At 39.2% G+C, this 13,026-nt stretch overlaps 1 protein-coding gene across 1 annotated transcript in view; it reads right to left on the reverse strand.

Annotated features, from left to right (window-relative positions):
• The window catches only part of cachd1 (cache domain containing 1), a 71,077-nt gene that overhangs the window by 34,024 nt on the left and 24,027 nt on the right, over nucleotides 1-13,026 (reverse strand). The window contains exons 2-3 of the mRNA XM_072684257.1: nucleotides 9,593-9,655; nucleotides 3,482-3,630 (exon numbers count right to left, since the gene is read on the reverse strand). Coding sequence (XP_072540358.1) covers nucleotides 3,482-3,630; nucleotides 9,593-9,655 — 212 coding nt within the window. The remainder of the gene's footprint in view (nucleotides 1-3,481; nucleotides 3,631-9,592; nucleotides 9,656-13,026) is intronic.

Here is a 13,026-nt window from a genome sequence, read left to right on the forward strand (position 1 = left end):
AGCTGTTGAAATCGTAGGAATGAAAAACATTTAAAATCACTGGATATTTTGTAAACAGCTCTATTTTTGTAAAAAGCTCTAAGACTTTGTGCTTAATTCATGTATATTCATAATAATTGACATTTCGCAGGGTTGATATGCTGACTGTATGACCAGTTCTCATTAACACCCCCTCATCCAGAAGGAAGTGCATGACCAATGTATTATTATAGAAATATTGGGAAATATATTATATAGAGTATTGTCTCCATGGAGGCAAACAAAAAAAAAAAGCTCAAAAGTCCAGATTTCATGTTCATACCATTTGTAGATATGGTATCACCTGGCATAATAGTTCATACAGTCTCTTGAATTACACTGACCGCTTTGCTGTTTGATGTATATGAGTAAGCATTAATAAATATCTGTGCATACAAAACTAGTCACATTATATTATTCAGAATGCTAAACTGAACACTATTCTTTTTGTGGGACCTAACAATTATTTATAGCTTACATATTTCATTTTCAGCACTGACAGACAGAAGAAGCTTTCAGCTTTGTTTTTTCCTGGCATAATACTGAACTGAATTCATAAAAGCATGTCCCGTATCAATTGTTAATCCCTCTGCTCAACAGGACGTGTTGAGATTTTTTGATCAATCCAAGGCCAAGACAGTTCCCATGCATTCACTTGCTAAGGGGAAAAAAAAACCCCGCCTGAAAATGTAAAACTTACAAATACTTCCCACCACTTCAATACAATGTCAAAACACTCAAAAAAGCTGGATTACATTTTCTGGGCTACAGAGACTTTTGGTGGTCAGCAACTGTCAAACCCCGTCACGAGCAGTAGCCTAGTGACAGTCGCTGTTGAACCTAAAATCCTGTCACTTTAATAACTGTGGTGAAAAAGAAACCAGACAAAACATACATCACACACACAAAGTTTATAGCACTACTTTAAATGCAAAGGTTTTTACACACTATTACACACTGCTATGTGATGACATTTTCATTATAACAAAAAATTGGCATTGGCATTACAAAACAACACTGTTTTCTGAAGTTTGTATTATTAATGACTTGAACGTTTTAAAGTTTGATCATATTTTACTGTTGCGGTTTCAGAAAAGCAATAAGACATTTAATTATGTGCATTACAGTGATTCCATCTTGGGTAAGAGTGGGTTACTTTAGGCACACTTAGGCCAGAAACATACTCACACAACTCAAATGCCAATGCCTGGCCAACGGCCTGCAAAGGCACAGTCCTGCTGTACAAACTCAGTGTGCGTTCTTTCATTACTGTTGCGGTTTAAAAAAAACTCAGTACTCAGGACGGGCGATTGAGGACAAATCAAAACTGCTCCACCATGACAGTTCACTGGGAAAAAAGCAAGCCATCGGTATAAAAAAAACATGGCTGTTGCTGTAGCGTCCCCTACAGCAACATCGCGCTTGCATCGCATTATGAAATGCGTTGACATTTCTGAACGCAACTGTGTAAAACCCAGTCTGCGTAGCTCATCAGAGTAACACATGCCCACCCTTGGCTTCCAATTTATATTTGTGGGGGAAACAAAAACAAACAAACAAACTACAACTAGCATCCTGTTTCACTGTCTAAAATAATTTACCATTCCCAGAAAAACTTTAAAAGCATGCATAATAATATATAGCACAAAACTACTCCCAGTGACAAACTCAGTGATATTCCTGTTACTCTGTCCTTGGGGAGACTTTTTTAAAACTTTTTGAATCACATAGTGATTGCTTATGACAGCCCTTTGGAGCTTTAGTGCCAATGTGCCATCAGACAGCTCAGTCTAACAAGTGAGGCAATCTTCTCTCTAACTCCCTCACACACCTACCCTTTAACCTCACTTTTTTGTTGTTCTCCAACATAGACCCAGAATACAAAAAACAGTTTTTTGAATGCGTATAATGGTAGGAAAAGAGCAGGATGATGCTAACTGTGTGTCCATGTATCCACATATAGCAGGAGACTGCTATATAAACATATACCAGACGATCATCAACGGATCATAGCATAGACCAGGGGTGTGCAAAAGGGGCCAAAGTCCAACACAGTTGGCTGATTACCCTGCTCTAACAGACCTAACAAACCTCCCAGGCAAGCTGAATTATGATACAGTGATAATAGGATCCAATCATTCAATGGTCTCTCGTGTCCTGTATCCTGCTTTTCGATTCACACTGTTCAAAATTAGGACTGTATGATATTAGAATCAGTTCAGTATCAATAAATAATTGCTTTTAAATGTATTTGCAACCCTCTAATAATAGATTTTCACTAATGTTAGTTTGGAAAGACTTACATTTCTATATTTTATACAAGTCCTAATTTCTATATTTTATACAAGTTTATGTATCAGCATCGGTAAATCTGAAAATATCAGATTCCCAATTCCCATGTAGTTGAAACAGCTCCCAGTGTTAAAATGTGGGTAGCAGTAGTAGCTACTTTTGCAACAAACCTGCATCACTATCATGTGTTTTTGAGGAGCCTGCACTTGTTGCACAGCCAGTTAGAAAGACAATACTTTAGGCATAATTTATGGCTTCATAAATAATGTCTTAACAATATTCAAACATAGCATTTGATGCCTATATTGTATAGTACCCAAATAAATTGGCAATTCACTGAAACTCTTTACTGGCAAAAAGGTCTTCTAAATGTCATGACAGATGAAAGTAAAGGACAGAGAGAGGTTCATCGAGGAATATGATGTTTGATAAGAAGATGAAAGAAATGAGGAAGGGAGCGTGTACAGGAGGGAAAGAGGATGTGCAGAACAAAGGGAGAAGATAAGGTGGGCAGAGTGGGTGAGAGAGAGAGAGAGAGAGAGATTGGGGGGGGGGGGGGGGGGTTTGAGTGAGAGAGGGGGAGAGAACAAGACAGAGAAGCGAAGAGCCAAGAGTGAAAGACAGAGAGTGGTTGAAAGATGCAAGAGATAGCACAGCCCAAAAATTGCTGTTAGAACTCTGCAAGCTGCTCCCATTGAGATTAAGGCTTGAAAGAGCAGAGCAGCTCAACTTGATTTGAGAAGCGCGTCGGCCTTTGAGCTCCATTTTTCCACCAAGATCGTAGATGGGATACTCCTGACATTTAAAAAACGATTCCCTCTTCAAGTACACTACAGAAATTCTAGTTAGCCTTAAAGCTCTAAATCTGTACGGCCAATTAGGCCTTAAGCCCTGCACCGCTAAACCCACTCAATGAATGATTTTACACACATGCTGATAGCCATTCCTAGAAAGGAAGTAAACCCATTCAAGCATACCTGGAGATTGGGCAAAAAAAGTGGGTGGGTGTGAGGGTGTCAAAGAACGGCTATGGCCCCTTTAAATTTTCTCTATTCAGCGTAAAAAATAAATAAATAAAGTATGTCCTATAAGTATGCAAAAAGCCTCCAGAAATCATGAGGCAGCATGTGACCACTAATGTGTTCCTGAGAGGAAAAAAAGCTCTACTCACTCCATCATGGAAGGGGGAATTGAGCAGCAGTCTTGAATGTCTGTGAGTGGAGAGGTTAGGTGGGCTGTGTAGGAAGCCTCCACGACCTGCTTGTTCCTGTTCACCACATCCAGGTAACGGTTGAACTTCTCCCGGATCTTCTTTGCAAGCTGAAAGCAGTATACAAGAGAACAGTGTTTTCAAATAATGCTACACACATCCAAACATAGCAACACTAATAAGAAGAAGAAAAAGAAGAAGAATATAGAATTCAAATGTATTATTCTATTATTATGATATAGAATACAACTTGTTGACATTACAGGAGCGATGTGCTTATAAGCTCCAGGAGATTACCATTACAAAAAAATAAAAAACGAGGTTTAGTCACAAATAAGACTCATTACTATTAGGGCTACGAAATTTCGTCGATTTGCATAATATGCTTTGCAAAAATGGCCGCGCCTACTGAAAGTCGCGTTGCTAGCCATTTCTTAATCATCTAGTGAAGATACCTAAGGCTTATCTCGATACCTCAGGAGCTTTAAAACACACGTCGCTGCTTCTCAAATCGCGCTCTGCCAACATATGTAGTCCACAAAAAGTCAGAAGGTGTGTAGGCTACGTGTAATGTGTGCCTCTAAAAGTCCAGTCAGAGAGTAGTCTTTTTTTAAAAACTATTTATAGATCACATGCGTTTAAGGTACCCTTTAATACATTATGTCTATGATGGCTATTCGTTTTCTTCGTGCTTCTGAGCTCCCCACAGCGCAGGGTCAATCAATTCCACAAAAAAAAAAAATACTTCTTTTACTTGAATTATTTAATCTCTTGTGGTTGAGATTATTGAGATTGTTTGAGAAAATATGATTAAAGAAAATATTGCAATATTAAAGGATTTCTTTTCATTCTTTTGGAGAAATTATTTTAATTCCTAACACACTCACATTAGGAAAATCAAAAAATGTGTTGTTAGATTAATCGACTAATCGAAAAGTGACCAAATTTTCGTGTGGATGGGAGGATGTCTTAATGGATCAAATTTAAGGGACTCATATTTATTATTATTATATTTATTATAATATTTATTATTATCATTATTATTACTATTATATCACTATTCCTTAATTTAGGCCGATAATATATTTTTTAAATGCAATATTCGTATCATAGCATCATATCATCCATCTCTGAAACAAGATTTCTAGCTGTTACTATTGACAAAAAAAATGTGCCTACAAAACCACCCTCAAACTACACATTGATAGGTTTGTCTTTGCTAAACAGTGATGATAAATGGCTGAAATCATAAACGTACAGGCCAAATCCAAAGCGTTTGCATAAGGAGTGTTGAATGTCATGGCATCTTGTTGAAAGACTTATGAATATTCAGAAACTGCTAAAACCCATTAGCAGAGCGTAAATAATCCAATAAGCTAAAGGGAAGCAGCACAAGCTGCTCATTCGAGAAGTCTCGTTTCATTAGTGCTGCAGGTAAAGTATGTGATTAATGCACTTTCCCAGACCTGGCCTTTCTTCTACATCAAAGAGAGCTCGAGTCAACCTTGGAGACAGGAAATCGATCAGTATTAGACATGCACTGCCAGTTTCTCCTACGCTACAGGCAACAGACAAATGACTGGGAGCTATAAAGGGAAACGGAGTGTCCAGCCTAGTGGAGGTTGCTTTAGATCAGCGTGTCGTTTTGGCTCAGGGACCGCATGACTCTCATGCAAGGGAATAATGGCAGAATCACTGCGTCTCCACGAAATCTGGTTTATTTATTCAGTAAGAAGTTCCCTAAGGGAAAGGAACAACTCCAGCAGCACCAGCTCAGCAATCAGGATTCCTCCAGGTGGGGCACATAAATTACTGGAGCACCAGGATTTTCTCTCACCGCCGGTTCATTTAGGAAAGCAGTTACCCACAATAACACTGTCGGAGCCCAACCCATACATAAACGCCATTAATACTCTCAACCACAATACAAATCACCCCCCCCCCACACACACACACACACACGAAAATTAAAAAAAACTTCATGCCAAGCACAACACAGAACCACACAGCTGACACACAAAAACACACACCCAGCAGTAAAAGTAATATTAAACCACCTAATTTACCCAATGAGAAAAAGGGAGACGGGAGGGGAGTAAGCAGCACTTAACCGCAGTAAACAAACTCCTCCTTACTGCACTTAACAGTGCTTGCCAAAAAGACTCCAGTCCAGGAATGAAGAAATGGTCCATGACCCATTGACCATGTACACCTAATCAGCCACACGGTATGGCCATTATAGCTAAACTAGACTCTCCGCTCCACCAAGAAAAACACATGGTGTAGGGAAAGCCTGAACTCCAGACAGGCTTTTTTGTCTAGAGTAATATGGGAATGAATACTATTTTCCACAGATGATCTAAACGCAGTAAATACAAATCTGTTTAAAATGTAATAAAGGACTAGGACAGTGCCAGAGCATAAAAGGAGGAATTCACAAAGAACCCCACTAATGAAGTGCATATAAAAGGCTCATCTGAGAATTAGATGGAAAGGTAGGATGGCAATAAAGGTTCCACCAAACATAACACTTGCATTACCACAGTGACTAACAATGCACTTAACTGCAGAGCTCGCTTCGGTTCCAAGTTGACCACTACATAAATCTGGACTAAAGTAATAGGAACCATATGATAAAAAGCAATTGTATTGTACCTGCATCCATTGACAGTTAAGGATAAGAATAATGCACATGGACGAACGCTATGAGGTTTCTCAGTGCTCCCACATGCAGTTCCTGAAACTTTCCCATTGGCTCCATATTTAGTGTGACTATGATGATGAAGTACTGCAGTGTTGTCATAAGTTCTTAACAGTCTGGACAAATCAATATTGTTTGAACATGCAAATCTAAGTTGACTAAACCAATAAATCTTCTTAAGAATGACAACTACTTTAGTTGCTGAGACAACCGAAAAAAAAAACATCCTAGCGCATCATATTGCCTGGAGTTTTCACAACCATTTCTTGTTTACAGAGTAGTAACAGTACTTGCCACCAGTTCAGAATATGCTGCAGGTGAGCAAACCGATTCCGATTCTGCGCCGTAAGCTGTTCTAATAGTTGGATCTAAGGGATCCAAAGCACGAGCCAAACCATATCCACAGCAGTTTCTTGTTTGTATTCTCTTTAAGGTTCATTGCACTGATGTTGGCCTATACTTGGTTCTCACTGGTGATATTGAGTATTCTTGAAAGTGTTTACGTATGATAATTCTCACTTGCGGTATCAAAACTCAAGCAACAAGTCAGAACAGCCACACTGACGAGGTGTTAGCTACCCATGCATTGGCTTTGTGGTACAACACTCAAAAATCTAATAGACATATTTACTTAAACTTTCTCTTCACATTTCTTGTAATCACGCTCCACATCACTGAGGCAGGAGTGTATAACCATACTGAACCAAAAGAGAAGAAATCTGATAAGATACTGAACTCTGGACTACTGGAGCTCAACGGACTGCCTATTCAGAATGTATTGTTATTATTATTAAATAATTAAATATTGATCCTTAATTGTAATGTATTTAGATGTGATCCATTCAGCACTAAACTTCAGTATGAAGACATGAATACAATTCAGTAATATTTAGATATACTTTCTTTACATTTATTCTGATCCATGTTGTCAGCTATGGCTGAGTTTCCAGAAAGGGGAACCACTCTTAAGTAGTAGAGAGAGTGTTTCTGTGATGCCCGCTCTGTTATTTAACAATGATCTTTGAGCTTAAGATTACACTGGTATGTTAGCAGGAAATTACACTATGGTCACTGCGGATAAACGTGATTGCTTTGGACATGATTTTAGTGGCACTCAGCTTCGGAACTGTGAGTGAGTCCACTTTCTGATCTAAAACACAACCTGACCTGTGCTCTAGTGGCATATGGAACCCCCTTTAAGAACATAAATAATGGGATGTTAAAGTCTAGTCCTTGAAAGAAGCTGTGTGACTGATCTGCCCACATTTATATACGCTACACTCCAGTGTTGGACAACACATATGGAACCATTTTAAGCTATTTATGCGCAATCAGAGTAAGGGCTTAGTCAAGTTATTCATTCACATGTTGCACCCTCAACACTGACAACTCTGCACAGGATCTGAAAATGTGGACATGCTTGTCAAACAAGCAGAGAACGCAGTCAAACAGGTTCTGTGAATCTGGGTGCTGAAATGAAATGGACCACTTGCACAGAAATGATTGTTTCCTTCAACAAATCCAGCCTGAACACAAGATCCTGATGATGAAAGTGATGTGTTTTGAAATAGAAGATGCCACCAAACAGGTCATCTATTGACACGTTTTAGGCAAAGCATACTTTGCATTCCTTCAAGGCGAGCACTCTCAAACACTATTCCATCTGACCTGCAACGTGAGGCCCAATCCTGTGTTCGTCTGTGTGTGTGTGTGTGTGTGTGTGTGTGTATTTCTCATGCTGTTTTTCTTTTTCTACACAGATATGACCTGGATGTCAGATAAGTTACTATTTTTGATCATCGTCAAACAAGCACAGCTGAATAAAATGTCACGCAATATCTTAATCCTAGTCGTGATTAGGGCTGGATTTCCTCAGCAGGCAAAAGCGTTTATCAGCATCTAGTCTCAAAACCCAGTACAGTAATTAGCAGCCGAGGTGTCACCAGACCTGCTGCCAACATGCGGCTTAATCTCTCACCAGCAGCCAGTAAATAGCTGCAGGTGAGGTGGTGTATCATACAGGAATAATTCACTCACAAGGGTGTCTCTTGGCAAGGAAACCTGAGCAAAAACTAACAACCTGTCTATTCTTGCTCAGGGCTTTTGTGATAGCTGACTGGGAGTGTGTTGCAGAAAGCTCTCATACACACAAACATACACACACAGCGATTACATGTGCAGTTGCTGGGTTGCTGCCACTTAGGATCCTCCTGATTTGAGTCTCTACAGAATGGGGTGGATACTGCTGTTGGAATGTTTTAATGCCTTCCAGGAATAACAGAAGCTTCTTGTCGGCACGAGGGAGGGGCTCATAGTAAGTGTAAATAGGCCTACAGGAAAAAGCCAGGCAGGTGAAAAGAGGAACCATCTCATTACTAGGGATGTGCACGGCTATTTGAGTACTCAACCATTTCAAGTGCTGGTATTTAATTACTCAAATGTATTGTATGAGTATTTGGTACATTCCACTACAGGCTGCCACTAAATATATATATATATATATATATATATATAAAATTTTCAATTTAGTCAGATTTTCTCCACAATTTGGCCTGCCAATTACCCAACCTGTACGTATGGAATGGAGTCGACTGGTGCCTGGATCAAAAAATTACTCATGACTTCATGCAGCCGTTACATATGTTACGTAGGTTAAGCATTTGCTATGTGAACTAAAAACCTGCTCTGTAGAGAAGGTCCTTTGTCAGCATCCAGTTTTGTACCAGTTAGCTGTAGTTTTAGCTCAGATCTGCAGAGGCAGCATCCGCCACTCATCAAACACATAAACCTACTACTTTCCCCTGGCTGTTTTTGAACGATAAACCATTTTCAGATGTCAGATGCATCTTTTTTTAGCCTTTTTTAACACCACTGCTGTCACTTCGAAGAGTAAGCCTCCAGCTCTACCATAATTCAGCCAAAGTATGTTTTTCAGCCATTATTTCTTTTTCTCTCTTCTCCAAATACACAAATATTAAAATTACTTGGAGTGTACATCCCCACAGAACACCTCCAAAAGACAGAACACGTTTAAGGAATTATATAAATTGCACATTTCTGCAAGATGTAAGTAGTTTAATGCTTAAGTATACATTATTATATTACATTACACTGTTGAGGAGAACAGAGTCAGTCTTTTAGTTACACCACAAATAAACAGTGCGCAACACTTTTATTCACTCCTACGGTGCTTGTTAGAGAGAAAAATTCTGTAATCAATAGTTTTGAGCCTTGGAATTACGGTTTCAGCAGAGGGGAACACAGAGTAAGCTTCAAAGCCAACCAGACAGCGACTGCAGAATTTTAATTGGCATCCTTTACCCCTACAGACTAAACACACACACACACACACACAAAGAGAATTTACTCACCTGCTGCACCTCTGTCTCGCCATTTGAAGTCTTCTCTGTGTACACAAAGGAGTTGAAAATTCTCTGTGAGGGAGAGAGAGAGAGAGAGAGAGATGGTTGCTGAAATATGCTGGCAAAACAGCAACATTCACCTCAACTACAATGAAACGGCAAACTAAGAAGAGCCCAAGCTGATCTCTGAGTACGGACAAAATGCAAATAGCACACCATCTGTTACTGTGTAGGCAGAGCAGAGCCTGAATTCACATCAGGCTCCAAACAGAGCATGTGCACAGTGTATCTTTATAATGTGAAGAAAAAACGGACAGGAAAACCTGTCCTTATGTACAAAGTAATGAGGCTTACTGAACAGCTTAATCAAATCACATTTATATGGTTATGCATTCTGTATTCAAATCAAATTCACAGAATTATAATAATCATATTACACAATGTAATATTAAGATGAACGAACAGTACATCTGAAATACTTCCACCTATATACACACACACACACACACACACACCATTGCATGTATGCGTGCTAACCAAGGCACTGAATTAAAGATCATTTGAGTAAAATGGATAATCAAGCACTTCTCATAAGTGGAAGCATTTAAAGAAAACAGTCAATTTCCTTGAATTATGCTCGTTTAAGTAATTGTTGCTAATTATAGTAAAACCTGCTGTAATTGTGAACAGACAGAAAAGTGGACCAGTCTAAAATCTTAAGACTTGCTCTGAAGTGTAACAAAAATGTATACCTGTTTCTTCTATTATTAATTTACAAAGTAAGCCAAATCTGAGATCACCTCCAACTTTTCAAACTGCTTAAATGACCTTTAGGTTTACGTAATCCTTGTACTTTCCAAAGAAACTATTACATTACGAGCAATAAGCTAAACCTAGTAGCACCCGGGCTGCGCTCGTCTTCAATATGACACTACAAAATATGGAGATGGTCTCATGGGCACAGACATCACCCATAAACTAGAGCCAACAGGGCCAGTTAGAATTACATAGTGATCTAAAAAAGAGTAAACGTTTACTTAAAGCAGGCAGCAGGTGTTTTACTCTAAGCCCTTGCACTCTGCCGGTCTCCGGCTAAATGTGCCACTGAAGACCGTGCGCCAGTTCTCCAGCTTCACACCTACTGTAAATGGGTAAACATTACTCAAAATGCTTAGCAGCTGCACGAAAACAAGGAATTCCGCCTGGACCCATAACATTACCATGGCAATCCCTATACAGCATTACACACAATGTCACAACAACGCGTGATGGATGTGCACCACTTGCAAAAAAAAAAAAAAAAAAAAAAAAAAAAAAAAAAGCAAGAGGGAACTTGTCGTCACAAATACTTGGTTCCAACCAGCCACTGTGAAAACATAAGTAGCGTATTTTCCTCAAAAGGAGACAGGCACAAAGATTTTGAATGACTTGGAGAGTTACGGAAGGGGTGACCTGAGGTCACACAAGTGTATGCGTATACGCTGAAGGAGGACTTTAGCTTGGGCTCAACGTGTTACAAAAAGCAATCTGACGTATGAGAGAGCCCTAGTCTTGCCATATGCACAGGGACTCACACACTTAATGAAAGTGAAAAAGTAAAAGCACACACTTTTAGACCTCTTTTGTAAAGAAACATGGGCATGAGCACAAGCAGCGGCCTGGGCACTAGCTCTGCTTCCCCAGTCCGAATGTTTTTTTGGAGGGGGTTTTTTTAAAGCTGCTCTGATGGCTTTCACAGCTTTGGCTACACTGGGGAGGAATTTCACAGCTTGAAACCCGAGAGCCCTAACCAGAGATTGGGAAACTACTGTGAAGGAGGCCCTTGAACCTCTAAAAGAACAGTGTCATGTACCACATGTACCCAAGCTTCCATACTAAGGGTTGACTTGATTTAACTTGAATCCTCAAAAGTAAAGTCAATAAATAAATAAATACTTACGTACCTTCTCAGCCAGCTGGAAACAAGTCACTGGCAAGTCAAACTAGTCTATCTTCTACTAATAACTATTGTCTGCAAAAAGAGATACTCAAATATTAAGAAATTGTTATATTAATTATTATATACTTATGCAATCATTATAATCATTCTTATAGTTATTGTGCTTATGTAATGATTCTTATTCATTTACTTATTTATTGTTTTTAAGGCACATGTACCCAATTGAGTAACAAACAGACTGATGGACAATCAGATTTCTGAGCATTTTTGACAGAGGACACAATCTTAGTTTATCATGTTTAGTGTCTGTTAATGCATGCTATATTTAAATAACTCAACGTAACGTAGTTAGGCACATTTAAAGCATGGAGTGTTGATACCAGTGTGCAAATATATCCGACACAAACAAGAAGAATAGAAAATTCACTGGCAAAGCAAGCTAAACTTGAAAGAACAAAATCCTCCCAGTCTAGTGGTGTTGACATTCAAAATGGATGACAAACCATAGCACTGTTTAAAAAAAAATAAAAATAAAAAGAGAGAGAGAGAGAGAGAGAGAGAGAAAACCCACTGACAGAGGACTCACAAAGGGCTCTTCTTGCAGCTGCTTTGGCTCAGTATATGGTGCCCAGTGTGGTTATTAATCTTATCAACCCCAGGGTTAATCTGAGCCGCGGTTGAATGAATGTCTGAAATGGCTAAAGCGCATTCTGTCCTTGATCCAGGCTTGCTGAGGCTCTACCATTCCCTTCAATAGAGACATGGTGAGGGAGACCCACTCAAACTAAGCCCTCTGCAGGGTGGCTTATTATGGCAAGATCACTATCACCCCAAACTCCAACTGCAAGCCCCCTCCGATCTCTTACACTCCACGTAACTCATAACAGACACCGCTAGAGATGTCCAGATACAGGCATAATTTAAAAATAAAAATGGAAAAAGAACAGTAAAACTCACAGATTGAAACTGGATCAGGGATCAGCTCATTTTAAGTTACAGAGTGCTTTACTAATATCATGACATGCTGGAACATTGACCTCTGGAGAAATCTGGTGAAAATAATATCGCAGAACAAAATACCCCCCCCCATGTCGTGCATCCCTAATTCAATGCCTGATTCATTATTACTGACTGAATGCTGTTAGCAAAAAAATAAATACAGTCAGAAAAGCAAGCTGATGTTTAGTCATTTAACACTGAACATATTGAACATTTGATACTGCTTTTATATGCAATCACCCCCTCACTACGGAACAAACGGTCTAGTCACGTGTTAAATTCAATCTAGCCAAACACATTGTTCATGATCTATGTAATGTGTAGCAATTCACAGCATTAAGGTAGTGGGAGCAACTTTTGGGACAAAGCAAAAGAGAAACAACATGCCCTCATTGAAAAATTAGTCTCTGTGGGTCGATGTGAACAAATACACATTTTATGCATATAAATATATAATGTGTATGTATTCACATTAACCCACAGAAACTCCTCTGAGCCACGCCCC

The sequence above is a fragment of the Salminus brasiliensis genome, chromosome 7, assembly GCF_030463535.1.
Source record: "Salminus brasiliensis chromosome 7, fSalBra1.hap2, whole genome shotgun sequence".
NCBI lineage: Eukaryota > Metazoa > Chordata > Actinopteri > Characiformes > Bryconidae > Salminus > Salminus brasiliensis.